The sequence below is a fragment of the Hevea brasiliensis genome, chromosome 12 (genome assembly GCF_030052815.1).
Source record: "Hevea brasiliensis isolate MT/VB/25A 57/8 chromosome 12, ASM3005281v1, whole genome shotgun sequence".
Classification (NCBI taxonomy): Eukaryota; Viridiplantae; Streptophyta; class Magnoliopsida; order Malpighiales; family Euphorbiaceae; genus Hevea; species Hevea brasiliensis.
The window spans coordinates 37,562,178-37,576,195 of NC_079504.1; the positions used below are offsets into that span (position 1 = coordinate 37,562,178).

At 28.4% G+C, this 14,018-nt stretch overlaps 2 protein-coding genes across 2 annotated transcripts in view; both read left to right on the forward strand.

Annotated features, from left to right (window-relative positions):
• LOC131171416 (uncharacterized) overlaps nt 1-13,040 on the forward strand; it is a 52,145-nt gene extending 39,105 nt beyond the window's left edge. Inside the window, exon 3 of the mRNA XM_058131503.1 lies at nt 12,644-13,040. Coding sequence (XP_057987486.1) covers nt 12,644-12,973 — 330 coding nt within the window. The 3' untranslated portion in view covers nt 12,974-13,040. The remainder of the gene's footprint in view (nt 1-12,643) is intronic.
• On the forward strand, nt 9,950-10,975 carry LOC131171417 (uncharacterized). The gene is made up of 2 exons (XM_058131504.1): nt 9,950-10,256; nt 10,545-10,975. Exons 1-2 carry the CDS (start codon nt 9,960-9,962, stop codon nt 10,788-10,790), a joined length of 543 nt encoding a protein of 180 aa, XP_057987487.1. The 5' UTR covers nt 9,950-9,959; the 3' UTR covers nt 10,791-10,975.
• Nucleotides 13,041-14,018: the final 978 nt, after the last annotated feature.

The following is a 14,018-nucleotide window of genomic DNA, read 5'->3' on the forward strand; positions in this document are numbered from 1 at the left end:
TGATTAATTAAATAGGTTTGGTTTGCAATTAGATTGCAAAGTCCCTAGCATGACTTGAAACCAAATCTAGATTATTGGATGTGTAGTATAAGTTAAATTTATATTTAAAGTGTTTAAATATGAATTTAATTAATGAGAAATTAATTAATAGAGATTAATTAATTAATTTATATTTGATATAAATTGATTAGAAGAAGAGAAATAATTATTTTGGGTTAAGAACTCAAAATTAATACACAGGGGCATTTTGGTCATTTTATAGTGTGACACATGGCACCATGAGATGGTGACACATGGGATTACACATAAGCTTGCCAAATGTTTTTAATCATGTAAGATGATTAATATTAAGATTAAATATAGGTTTGACACTTGGCACAATGTGATTGGGTCACTTAAACCTAGAGCTAATCAAAGGGTGACATGTGGCAAGGGTTTAATGTGTTAACCTATCTATATAAGTGTTGTTATGAAAAAAGAAAAGCAACCAGCAGCCACTCCTCCTTTGTCACGCCATTTTGAGGCTCTCCATCTATTCTTCTTCATCTCTCATCAATTCAAAGAGATTAGCCATCAATCTCTTGAATTAAGAACACTAGAAATTATTTCTAGAGTTCTGTTTACATCTTTAATCACTTAAAAGGGCAGAACTTGAATTTCTAATTAATAGAAAAAGCTTTTGAAGCTGTTCAAGGGCTGCCATAGGTGTTCTTGGTGTGGACAAGCTAGAGGGACAACATCTGGTGTCCTGAAGACGAATCTCAAAGGCACGCATACGCAAAGGCATCAAGAGGTTAGTGTAATCGTTCTTGATTTAATCTAGGGTTCTAAAATTAATCTGATTAATTTTAAAATCTTAAATGACAAATACAAATCCAAAAAAATATTAAAAGAGTTTTAATATTTTGTTTATCATTGAAATCAAATAGATAAAAATAAATCTTGCATGATGCACGTGACCCTAGGTGAAAATTTTTGAATTCAATGGTATAAACTTGTGTTTTTCACGCTTCCGTTTCTTCAAGTTCATGATTTTCTCGGTAGGCAGTACTGCTATCTGTAGTCCCTAATTTATATACTAATTTATCCAAACTAAATAAATAGGTCTAGGTATATTATGGGCAATTAAACATTTTTAATTATTTTAGCACTATTCACTGTTACTATTTTTTGGTGCTGTTCATTGGTACCATTAATTTCATTTTAATAGGATATCAGTCCCAATTTACATATTCATATCAATTTTAATATTTAATTATCCTTATGAGTATTTTAATTATCATATATAGCATTTTTTCCATGAACCTTTCTTTAGGTTTATGTTGATGTGTTATTTTTATCTAGGAATTTGACTAGGTTAGGATGTCTATTTAGTCTCACTTCCTTCATAACAATTGCTCCTCTATGTTTAAACTTAAATTTTAGTTTTTGAATCACTGAATTTGGGGTTATAGAACTTAAGTTATGGTCAAAATACCATAACTGGTCCCTTTGCCTCAAAGCTGTCCAGAATTTACAATTCTTAGTCAATAAAATTTGACCAGTCATTTGATCATTTTATGGTCATTTTTAAACTTAGGTTCCTTCACAAGATATGTTCCTCTATGTCTTAGGGACTCCTAGGTACAATTTCATAATTTTTCAAGCTTGGTATAGTAAGTTATAGTCAATTTATTAACCTGGACTCTCAATCCTATAAAGGCAATAACCAAACTTCAGCGCAATATGTTTGACCCTCTTTTTAGGGTCTTTACACTTAGAATTTGGCAAAAGTATCTAAATCAATATTGTAGCCCTAAGTATCATGTTTCCAGATCATATTGGCACATCTCAAATGGAATTTCTTAGTAGGAGTTATGGCCAAATGAACACACGGGTATCAAATGGCATTCTGGGTTCCACTTAACATTTTCCAGATTTTAATTCCTAACTTTGGCTAATATTTTTCCTAGGATGCAATAGTTTCTAGAGCTTGGTCAAAACATAAAAATTGTTGTGCTATGTCTTATAAAACTTTTGGCACTAGTTTCACTCAATTTGTAGCTTTGGAGATCAAGTTATGGCATTTTTGCCAAAACTGGTCAAGCATACCAAAGGAACAGTATTTTGGACAATTTCTGGGTTGGCAGTTTTAGTGACTGAACTTGTGCTAACAATATGATTTGGTTAAAGGCAAAACTGGGTCAAGTGGTCTTCATGAAAAGTGTAGCCCTATGTCTAAGCTTTCCATTGATGTAAATTTTATGTCATTTGGACCAGTATAGAGAGAGTTGTGACCAAATGAACACGTACTGTTCATTTGGTCATTTTCTGGGTTTGGTGCAGGGTAATCCGGATTTGGGCAGTATTTAGGTCAAGTTTTGGACAAAATTTGGGCATGGTTTCTTCATGGAAAATGGGCTATTTTGGGTCTAGTTTCAACTCCAATTGGCCTCATACCAATTGGAGTCACATATTTTCAGTTATGGTTCAAAACTCATGCTGGACTCATGAGTCCCAAAACCTGCAGAAAACAAGCACTCCCAATTTCAATTTCCTCCATCTTCCTTACTTCAATTGGCATGCATAGTACTTCTATAAGCAACAATCTTAACTCAACCAAGTCAATTTCAAGCATTTACATAAAAGTCCCCACATCATATACATAAACCCTAATTCCAATCACCCAATTTACACAAACTCAACTCTTTTACACTTCTTATCATATCAACTATTCAAACATCCTTATGGAATCAATTTTCATCATTTAAAAACAGCAACCCTCACAAGATTCATGGCTGCCAAAATTAGGGTTCTTCAATTCCATTTTATTTGTTTTCATTTTCATGGAATACTCACTCATCTCATCATTCTTACAAGATTTAAAAAAGAGAGGGAGTGGTATTTTTGCACTTACCTTGTGACCCAACTTGCAAACTTCAATTTCTCTTCTTCAAATGGGTATCTAAAGCTTTCTTATGGAGTGGGGAGAATTATTTGTGAAGAGAGCTATGGGTTTTGATGGGTAAATGAAGAGCAAATCAAGCTTTAAGCTTGATAACAATGGTGGGGAGGGAGAGACCAAGGGAGACGGCAAGGAGAGAGAGAGAAGAGGAAGAAGAAGATGGTTGGTGGGGTTTTGTCTCTTGTAGGTATTTATATATATACATTTATGTGTACTTTATTGTTTTTAAATTTCATAAATCTATTTCCTTTCTTTTCTTTTCTTTCCTTTCCTTTTCTTTTCTTTTCTTCTTCTTTCTCTTCTCATTTTTCAAATTCAAATTCATAAATTTAATTTATGTTAATTATTTTATTTCCTAATTTTTAATTTGACATTTAGGTCAAAATTCACCTCTAGGGGTGAAATAACCAAAATGCCCTTCATGGTACTCATCGTGTTATTTTTATTATTTTATACCAATTAATAAATTCTCTAAATTTTTCCTATATTTTCTTAACATTTATTTCTTCAATTTATGCCTCCTCATTATAGTTTAGGTGTAGTTCCAGACATTTTTTACTGTCCGAACAGACATGAGTTGTCGGAACAGTAAAATATACGACTACTTATGGTGAGGGCGTTACAGGCATGCCAATAGGGGATTGATTGAGCAGTATTGCGTAAAGCTTTATGCCCGTATTTATAGCTTTATGCCCACATTTATGGCTTGTATGCCCGACTATTTGTTACCATGGCTTCTTAGCCATATTGATTGCATACGTGGTTGACGTTATGCGTCCCATGGTATGACGGCGTGAGGCACCACAGTATCCAATGTCAGCTATATTGATTGCATACGTGGTTGACATTCTGCGTCCCATGGTATGACGGCCCGAGACACCATGGTGTCCAGTGCCAAGGATCCGTGTATCCAGTTTAGTCAGCCTGTCATAGGTTACTTGGGCAGTGAAATAAGTTAAAAATATTAGAAATTAAACAAATAAGTGAGAAAGACCTAAAATGAAGTAGATTAGTTGCTAAGAATTTAATTGTTATGAAATGATCCAAAACATATAGAAAATGTTAAGTAAAGTAATAAAAGACTAATAAAATAAGTATAGCTTAAATAATTATTACAAATACATCTTTCATAATAATATGAACACAAATTCAATAATTATATTTATTTTGTATATTATATATGATTATTGTAACTTATGAAATAAGCGCTTCTAGAGAGCAACATAAATGATGAAAGATATTCAGTATTGAAAATTCCATATGAAACCAATAAAATTCTTGAGTATAGAAAATATGCTCCAATTCTATATATATTTATGTATATTATTTTCTTGTTATATTATTGCACCACTAAGAAAAAATACTTAGTGTGATGAATTGTTTCCTTGCGTAGGTACTGAAGACAAGCCCAGTGCACATCGGACTGGAATTTTGGAGATCAGATCTGCAGTGTCACATTTTGTCACCTCCTCAGCTATATAGGTCATATTATATATTTTGTACATTATAATTAGTTAGTATGTTGAAATGTAAATTATGAAATTGTAATTAATATGTATATGATGTAAATTAATAAATTGGCTCTTTCATATATAATTAATTTTTATATCTTGTAAATTATGAATTTATATAATTAGTGTGTAAATCATGTAAATAAATGAAATTTGAGAATTTTTATATATGAATTGGGCTAAAATGGAAATGTATGGAAATGAATATGGGGATTGAAATACATATATGATATTTGAAATGATGAGATAATTATGATGAGTATAGATTAGATCTTTATTGTAAAATATTATTGAAAATTTTCAAACAGGTGAATAGTAAAACACTCCAACTGGTAATAAAATAGGGAAAACTCCATCAGTTTCTCCTTTAGAAATTTAATTTATTTTTAAAATATAACGAGAACAAATTATTAAAGGAATAAAGTAAGATGAGATAGGGTGCTCCGGCACCCAATGTGACATGCCTTGCTCGGCTATACTGTAGACGGGTGAGGGAAGTCACAATTTTCCTTAACATACGCTTAACTGTTAGTAGTATGCCCTAGAGCATATCATTTAGTATGTATCTTGTACATGTTTTATTAATAAAATGCATTTTCACTTTTCCGTTTACATAATTTTTATATGTAATAGAAAAGGTCCATTAATATTTTGTTAGAAATTCTATTCTTAAGTTGTTAAGAATATGAGTGACAGTATTTCTAGCACAAAGTATCATAAATTGGTTCACAATTGAAGATGCTTCACACAGGACATGACTTATCCAGAAAGATTGTATTCATGTTTGTTCCCAATGCATTTATATGAGATATAAATAAGATGGAATGGTGAGTCTCATGCCATATAACAAACATGATAGGCACTTATGCATGATAAGTAGGCCGAACCAGTGACATTTATGACAAGCACATGGAGTTTACTCTTGTCAATGCATTGTCATAAATCATATCAGTGCATATAATCTTTAGACCTGAGATAGCACAGTTATCTTATATATAGGTGGTTTGAGTTTGATACTGCTTTCATACTTGTACTGTGCATGGGTATATGGGCATATGTTGGCTCCTACTAGTTATATATGGAGGTAGGTGTTGATCAAGATGGAATCTGTTACCCTAAGTAAATAGGGATAAAATCCTATCTTCATTTAATTATTCTTAATGTTTCAAGTTCCTGGCCAGGATAGATAGATTTAATCAGAAAATAGTTTCTGATGAGAAAATCTTTTTAATCAAGAACTGAAATTAAAAGAGAACATAATATTCATAGCAAATGGGGTTTGACATAAACCATGACTCCAACTCGAATTGGGATTTTGTAACAGAGAGATTCTCGTGCATGGTAATATATGATAAAAGGTTCATTTAAGGTATTCCTTATTACTGATTGGGTGGTCATGGCATGCTATGCTAGGTGTTAACCATGGTCTATGAGATGCCTAAAATGACTTAGAGAAATCATTTATGGTAAGAAAGAGTTCTGATGATATTAAGAGTTAATATCATTTCTCATTGCCAATTAGTGATGAGCCTAGTAAGTCACACATATATACAAGTAATCACCAAGTTAAATGTGATTTAATTAATTAGTTAAAGAGTTTAATTGATTAATTAAATAGGTTTGATTTGCAATTAGATTGCAAAGTACCACAGCAAACCTTTTTCTAGTCTTCACACATCCACCTTTCTTTTTTTATTTTTTTTTAATTTATTTTTTGCCTTTTTTATTATTACTCTTGTCATCTTGCTTGTTTGGATGATAGTGGTTTTGAGTTGATGGAAATTTTATTCATCATTTTTGTGTTAATGAAAATATTTTGTTGTTATTCCTTTGATTTGGATGATTGTTTGAAATCGGTAAGTGAGATTGAGCGTCGAAGAAAAAAGAATGGAGATTTGAAAAAATTGAAATTTTGAACCGAACTGATTTATTTCGGTTTGAATTGGTTCAATTGTTCACATAATTCGATTCGGTTTGATTTTTAAATTAATGAAAAATTTAATTTTCGATTTATTCGATTCAGTTCGATTTTCAATTGAAACAACCGAATACTCAGCCTTAGTGGCAAAAGGGTAACATTACTAAATTAGCAACTTGGCATGTATGAATGTACATGGTTGATTTGTTTAAATTGATTATGTGTAACTTTAGACTTGCATAAATGTATGAATAAGGAATTAAATAAAAGAAATAATAAGACAGACTTTAAGAATTATTAGTAAAGGTTGTGCCTTCTTCTAAGGTAAGTCTAGGTATAGAGGATGCCAAACACTTTCCCTTTCTTGTACCCACTATCCCGAGCCTAGGCCATTAGGCTTATAGTAAAAGAATGGTAGTGAACTTCTGCAAAGAGTTAATTGCTACCCACATCCCTTCTTATGAATTTGTCTCAGTTATTATCCAAGTGGCAACTCTTTTACTTCGCTTTTGTGGCATTAATATCCAAGTATCGTGATAATATTGTGGAAAGATGATGTTGAACCAGATTTGAGGGCCCCACATTGTGCAACACTCTTTACAATAAAAACTAATACTTTCTATAAGTGTGGGGAGGGGGAAACATTTGATTTACCAAAAATGTCATTCATTTTTCAAATTAATTACAATAATATTTTTATTATTTAAATTAATTTTAATATTTGTATGAATCTAAAATTCTTAATTTTAGAGTTCATATAAATTTTAAATTCTTAGTTCTATTTTTATTTAACATCAATTGAATATAAAATTTTATAAGAACTAATTAACTAAAATATGAAAGTAGTAAGTAAAAAATAAAAAATACAATTAATATATAATCTCCATCTTTATAAATTGTCTATCTATAATTAATTAATTTATAATATATATAAATATATGAAAAGGGAGAACATTGGGATTTCAAACAAATGTCATTCACTATTTCATTACTTACAAAAATACCAAAAAAACGTATTTACAATAACAAATTAGTAATTTGTTACCAATAATATATATTAATGAAGGCTTTTTTCGCTAACACATATCAATTCGTCACTAACACTTTTTAGCGACAAAATGTTAGTCGCTAATAATTTTATCAACAAGGCTTATCCATGCAACATCATCTTTTAGCAACACAAATTCGTCGCTATAACCCTTACTAATGAGGTTTACTATCCTAGCATCATTTCTAATAACATTTGGCGATGAAATGTTCATCGCTAAATCCCTAAAAATTCAATTTCTAAATAATCAAATTAAAATTTTAATATTATTTTAATAATAATTCTACTTATACTAAAAATCCTATTACAATTTTTAATATACTAATTTTATAATTCTAATCTCATAAGTATTATTAATTCACTAAAAATTATTTAACTTATTATAATAAAATCATTAAAAAATGTTAAACACAGAATCTCACTGTCTGTAATTTATCTTTTTAATTGTTCTAAAAATTAAATAAACTTATAATGTTAAATTCATTTTAATTTTTGAATAAAATCATTATATATATATATATATATATATATACCCTTAACATAATTATAAATTTACAATTAAAAACATTAACAAAATTTTGACAAATTTAGTTAAATAGAATAAAACTAACACTAATTTTACAATATTGATAAAGTTAGCTAAATTAAAAATTTACATAAAATTAAAAGAAAGTGCTTAGATTTTTTTTATTAATTAGTCTTTTTTTTTAAATAAATTATTTTGCATAAAAAATACCTTAATCTAAAAATTTATTAAAATTAAAAAGTATATTCATAAAAATTATTTAAACTTTGTTTGGATAATTAATCATTTAAAATAAAAATTAATTTATTTGTATTAAAATATAATAAAAAATCATAATATCAAACTTAAATACTCATTCATTTCAAATTTTTATCGATTTAAATAAGTTTTATATTATTATTTAATTATAAAAATATATAAGTATTTGAAGTTATAATAAAGAATAAAATTAATATATTATATATAATTATAACAATGTATTTTTAAATTATAAAATTTAAGTTTTCATCAATTTTTAATTAAATTTATTTATAAATGATTCAAGATGAATAATTGAGTTAAACTAGGAAATCAGTTGGACTCTTGAAATTCAGTTTGATTTTCTATTTTATAATCTTATTATAAATATGATATCTTCTTCAAAGGTAGTTTACCCAATGTTGGAGATTGAATTAGTATCCATGGACAACAGAGGATAAAATTTTTTTATTATGCATTCAACATAATGGCAATGAAAAATAGAGTTATTGCCCTAAAAAGTTGGGAATAAATATCTAATTTTCTGCTTCCATATGCATAAACCATCAAAATATAAGATTGCAATGTAATAGTTCTATAAATTTTTCTTATGAAATTATAATTTTATAGGACTTAAAATAATCATAAAAGACAATATATTTATATTAACTTTTTACAAATAAGTTCATTATTTTTTTATTTAATTCTATTTTTCCATATAATCCTATGAGGTTTTTATCAAATAAGTTTAGGTTTTTTTAAACCATACAGAAAATTTCATATATTTTACAGATATTTTTTTTTTATTTCATATAACAATATTAAAAAAATTAAAATTTAGGACTTTTTAAAAAAATATTACAATTATCTAATAATAAAGGGATAGACAAATAACTTGATAAAAGACTATATGATTGTTAGTTTTATATATTGATGTTATTTAATTTTAATATTTCATAATTATTAATACAAATATTTTCTTCTATAATTTTATTCTAAATTGATAAGCAGTTTTAAATTAAATAAATTATATATATATATATATAATAATCAATTTAATTTATTTTTACATTTAAATTTGAGATTTTTAATTTATAATTATTTTTTGTTTTTTATTTTTTTTAAATTTCAATTAACTTAATGCTGATATCATCACCCATAATAACATATTAAAATTATTTCAATAAAAAGTAAAATGTATATATTATACAGATAATAAATTATAATTTTTTTTTACATCTTTAATATATATATATATATATATATATATATATATATATATATTTTTTTTTTTTTTTTCTATTAATATTAATTTTAGAAAATGGCACAATATTGTATTGGCGGGCGGCCCAACCCCGAAATTAAGCAGCTGGCCCCTAGCAAATCAAAATTAAACAAATCTCAACCAGGCGCGTAACGCAGTAAAGAATTTCGTCGGGGGTATTGTTGCTTCAATTCTTTCCCGATTCAACAAGGATTATAAAACGCGTTCGTTAAAATCAAAACTCTATAAATACCCAGCTCTATAAATACCGTGTAGGCTAACTTCTTTTCTCTTCTCCGTCGATTCTCACTCTCGTTCTCTGCAATTCCTAGGGTTTTTCCTTTGCAGCTCACTATTACTTTCTTTTCTCGCCTTCCTTTGGTTGCTGGCAAACAGCTCCAATAAGGCATTGGAGGAATCGCTTTCGACAGGTTACTTTGGTTGTGTATTGATTCTCGGCATCCAAACGTTGTCGTTCAAATTCACAAATCACACAGTCTCGCTTCCTGAAATGAGGAGAGCTAACGATTGTTTATCCTGGGGAAAACGGAAAAGACAGGAGGCTGAGAACATAAAGCTAATCCAGAATAAACAATATGGTCGGGCAGATGATGAATATGATTTTGAAGATGGGCCATGCCGAAAGTCTAGGAAGAAGGTTGCAACTCAGCAAGAGCGTTGCCTTTTTTGCTTTGAGAATCCTAATCAGCCAAAACACCTTGTTGTGTCAATTGCAAACTTCACGTATTTGATGTTGCCACAGTGGCAGCCTGTTGTTCCAGGCCATTGTTTTATCTTACCGATGCAGGTAAGTCTAATCTGGTTGCTTTATGCTACAATATGCTTATCTTTCTTTCTCATAGTTGAATTTCATCAGTACTTACTGCATTCTGTGAAATTGGATATATCCCAAAATTTTAAAGGATAATGGGAAATTTGTATGCTTCTTCATTCAAGATTCTTTGCATGCTTTAGGAGGGGAAATAAACTCATTCTTAATTTTTTTTGGTAAATGATGAGACATTGTTGAATTTTCTGTTCTTTTAAATTCAGTACTGCTTGCTTTATTCTAATGTAGTTTGGTTGGCCTTTTCAGCATGAATCAGCCACAAGGAGTGTTGACAATTATGTATGGGAAGAAATTCGCAATTTCAAGAAATGCCTTATAATGATGTTTGCGAAACAAGGGAAGGATTTAGTGTTCCTTGAAACAGTAATGGGGTTGGCACAACAACGTCGTCACTGTTTAATTGAGTGCATTCCCCTGCCACAAAAAATTGCTAAACAGGGCCCTCTCTACTTTAAAAAGGTCAGTGTCTTTAATTATTTTGTTTTGGCCTAATGACAAATTCTTGAACATCTAATATTTACTTTCTTCCTTTCTTTAATTCTATTAACAACTTTATAATTGTAAAAGAAGGAGAAATAAAGAAGAATGAGAAGAAGAATATGGGATAAAAAGAGCTTGATTATTCCCTCATGTCATTGGGGATATATATACATATTGTTTTCAAAATTCAAATACACTAAAAAAGAAGAATACATCAAAACACGTCATCTCAATCTTAGGTTCAATTAATAGTATCTTAACAATAACTTTTTAATTTATTAGCAGAATTTTAGCATTTTGTGCCAATTTTATCATAAACTAGGGAGTCAGAATTGTACTGATAAATAGGGGCGTTCGGTTCTGGTTCGGTTTGAGGTTTGGCTAGGAATCGAAACCGAACCGAAATTTCGGTATGGTTTTGGTTCGGTTCTTTATTATTTCGGTTCCGATTCGGTATGGTTCTCGATTCTTCGATTCCAATTCGATTATCGGTCTTAAAATAATTTTATATAATTATTTCCTTAAAAAATCATTCTTAAATTAACATTTAAGTTTCAAATTAGGCTATTAATACATAATATATCATATAATAAATTTTTTAGCTATACCTAAATTATATAATGTTTAACTATAAGGTGTATATCTAATTTACAATTAAATATATTCTATAATATAATAGTATAAATATATCATATAATATACATTTTAATTATTTATTAATCATATAATATTTAACTATAAAATATCAATATAATTAAGAATTAATATATATATATATATATATATATATATATATATATATATATAAGATAATAGTATATTTATAATTAAAAATTATAAGATGATTTAATGTATTTATAACTAAAATTATTAAGAAAATATAGAAAAATAAAATATAATATTATGTTGTGTTTAGTTCATAATTATATATACATATATAAATATATATAATTATATTGAAAGTATATAATACATCTAAAACAAATAGAAAAACATATGTATAAATTTGGTTTTCGGCTTGATACGGTTCTGGTTTGGTTCTTAGCGAAGAACCAGAATAAAATTAAAGTATCAAAATAAATTAAGTTTTATACAGTTCTTATCGATTTAGTACGATTCTTCAGTTTAATTCGGTTCGGTTCGGTTCCTTCAAGAACCATACACAGCCCTAGTGATAAATGCTGAATTGGTAGTCACTTGCATAAAAAATGCCATACAGATGCCCCTTTGAACTAAATAATGTCATTTGCTTGTTTAAATTGTGAACTAATGTCTGAACCTTAGTATTTAGGGAGGGTAACAGAAAAGAGTGAAATTCTGTTTCAGTGTTGTTTGCTAGCAATTGAAAAATTCTTTACTGTTTGCTCACCCTCTTAAACAATGACATGACATCAGGCATGGAGAACAACTTGTGAAATTTGTTGTAGAATAGGAAGTTATTGTAAATAGGAGTATATAATATTTGTACCTTTTTTTTTTTTGAGGAAAACAAGTTGATTTTTTACCCAAAATAACAAAATTAATATTTAAGAATTCACTATGTGTACTATAAGCTTATGTTCACTGATTTTTGCCAATAAGTTTGAATATACCTTCTGTCAAAATTGCTACCACATAACTGCAGCATAAAAATTACTGCAAATGCATTATAACTGTTGTTGTTCAATAAGTATCTTTCTGTTGAATTTAACTTGGGATTATGACATCATTAACTTGTTCTAACTAGTTTGGGATTAAGAGTCAGTTGAATTTATGGAATCTTTGGCCTAGATTATGATTTTAAATGTGCAAATGCATCTATATATCCTTGTATTGTTAATTTCTTGCTTCCTGGACAAGTCTCTAAAGAAGATTTTTTTTTTCAGGCAATTGAAGAAGCTGAACATGAGTGGAGCCAGCACAATGCAAAGAAGCTGATTGATACAAGCGTTAAGGGGTTGCGTGGTTCTGTCCCTAAGGACTTCCCTTACTTCCATGTTGAGTTTGGCTTAAACAGTGGCTTTGTCCACGTTATCGACGACGAAAGGCAATTCAAAAGTACCTTTGGACTCGATGTAATAAAAGGTATGCTGCGTTTGCCAGAAGAAGAGGTATATCGTCGATGGAGGCATGAGTCAGTGGATGCAAAAAAGCAAGCGGTTGCAAATTTTGCACGAGACTGGGAACCTTTTGACTGGACAAAACAGCTTGACTAAGTCTTTCAAATATGCAAAATTCTTAGGATGGATCTAGCCATTTTCTAAACAAATGAGATTTCTCCTTTATTATAATATATAAATAAAGTTTGTTTTATTATACTAACATGAATTGATTTTTTTAATTTAATATTTCTCTATATATCAAGTTTTTTAAAGCCGATCTGGTCATTGAAGTGGTGAAGACATAGGGTTAAGAATTTAAAGATCAAGTGAAATTATGCTATAAAATGGATGGTGACAATTTGATGGTTTTGAAAAGAATTTGATTAATAGTTTTGAGCCAGTAAACTAAAGGTTTTTTTAGGCCAGATTTACCAGATGATTCTTGGTGTTTTTAATGGGCTTCTTGTTGATGGGCTCCATTTAAATTGTACAAACTCTAATTAGTCTCCAATTAATTCAACTCTATCTTCTTTCTAGTCAACACAAGCTTGGTTCTCTCTCTGTCCTTCTCCCTCGTTTTATTATAATATCATATTATAATATAATATTATTTTATAGTAAATTATGTAATTTATACTCTTATTGATTATTTTATATATTAGACATATCGCAATCATTAGACATATTTTTATCAAACACGCAATATAAATCAACTATAATTAATTATCAACTATCAACTAATAGTTGTTAGCTATTAATTAATAACAATCACTATTAATTATCAGTTACCAACTGTATTTAACAATTAACTAAATATATTCTAAATTTTAGTAATCGTATATAATTAAATTTTAATGTTGTAATATAACAATAGTGTGTGTTTTATTATTTAAATTATTTTTAATTTTTATGTAAATTTAAAATTTTTATTTTTTCAAAAAATCAATATATATATATATATATATATATATATATATATATATATATATATATATATATATATTGATTTTTTGATAAAAAAAAATTTTATATTTATAAAAATTAAAAATAATTTAAATAATAAAACAATAAGATAATTGTAAATAATATAAATGATGATGAAGACTATTTTTGAAAATCCAAATGTTCCTCTCTTTCATATATTTAAATATATCATAGA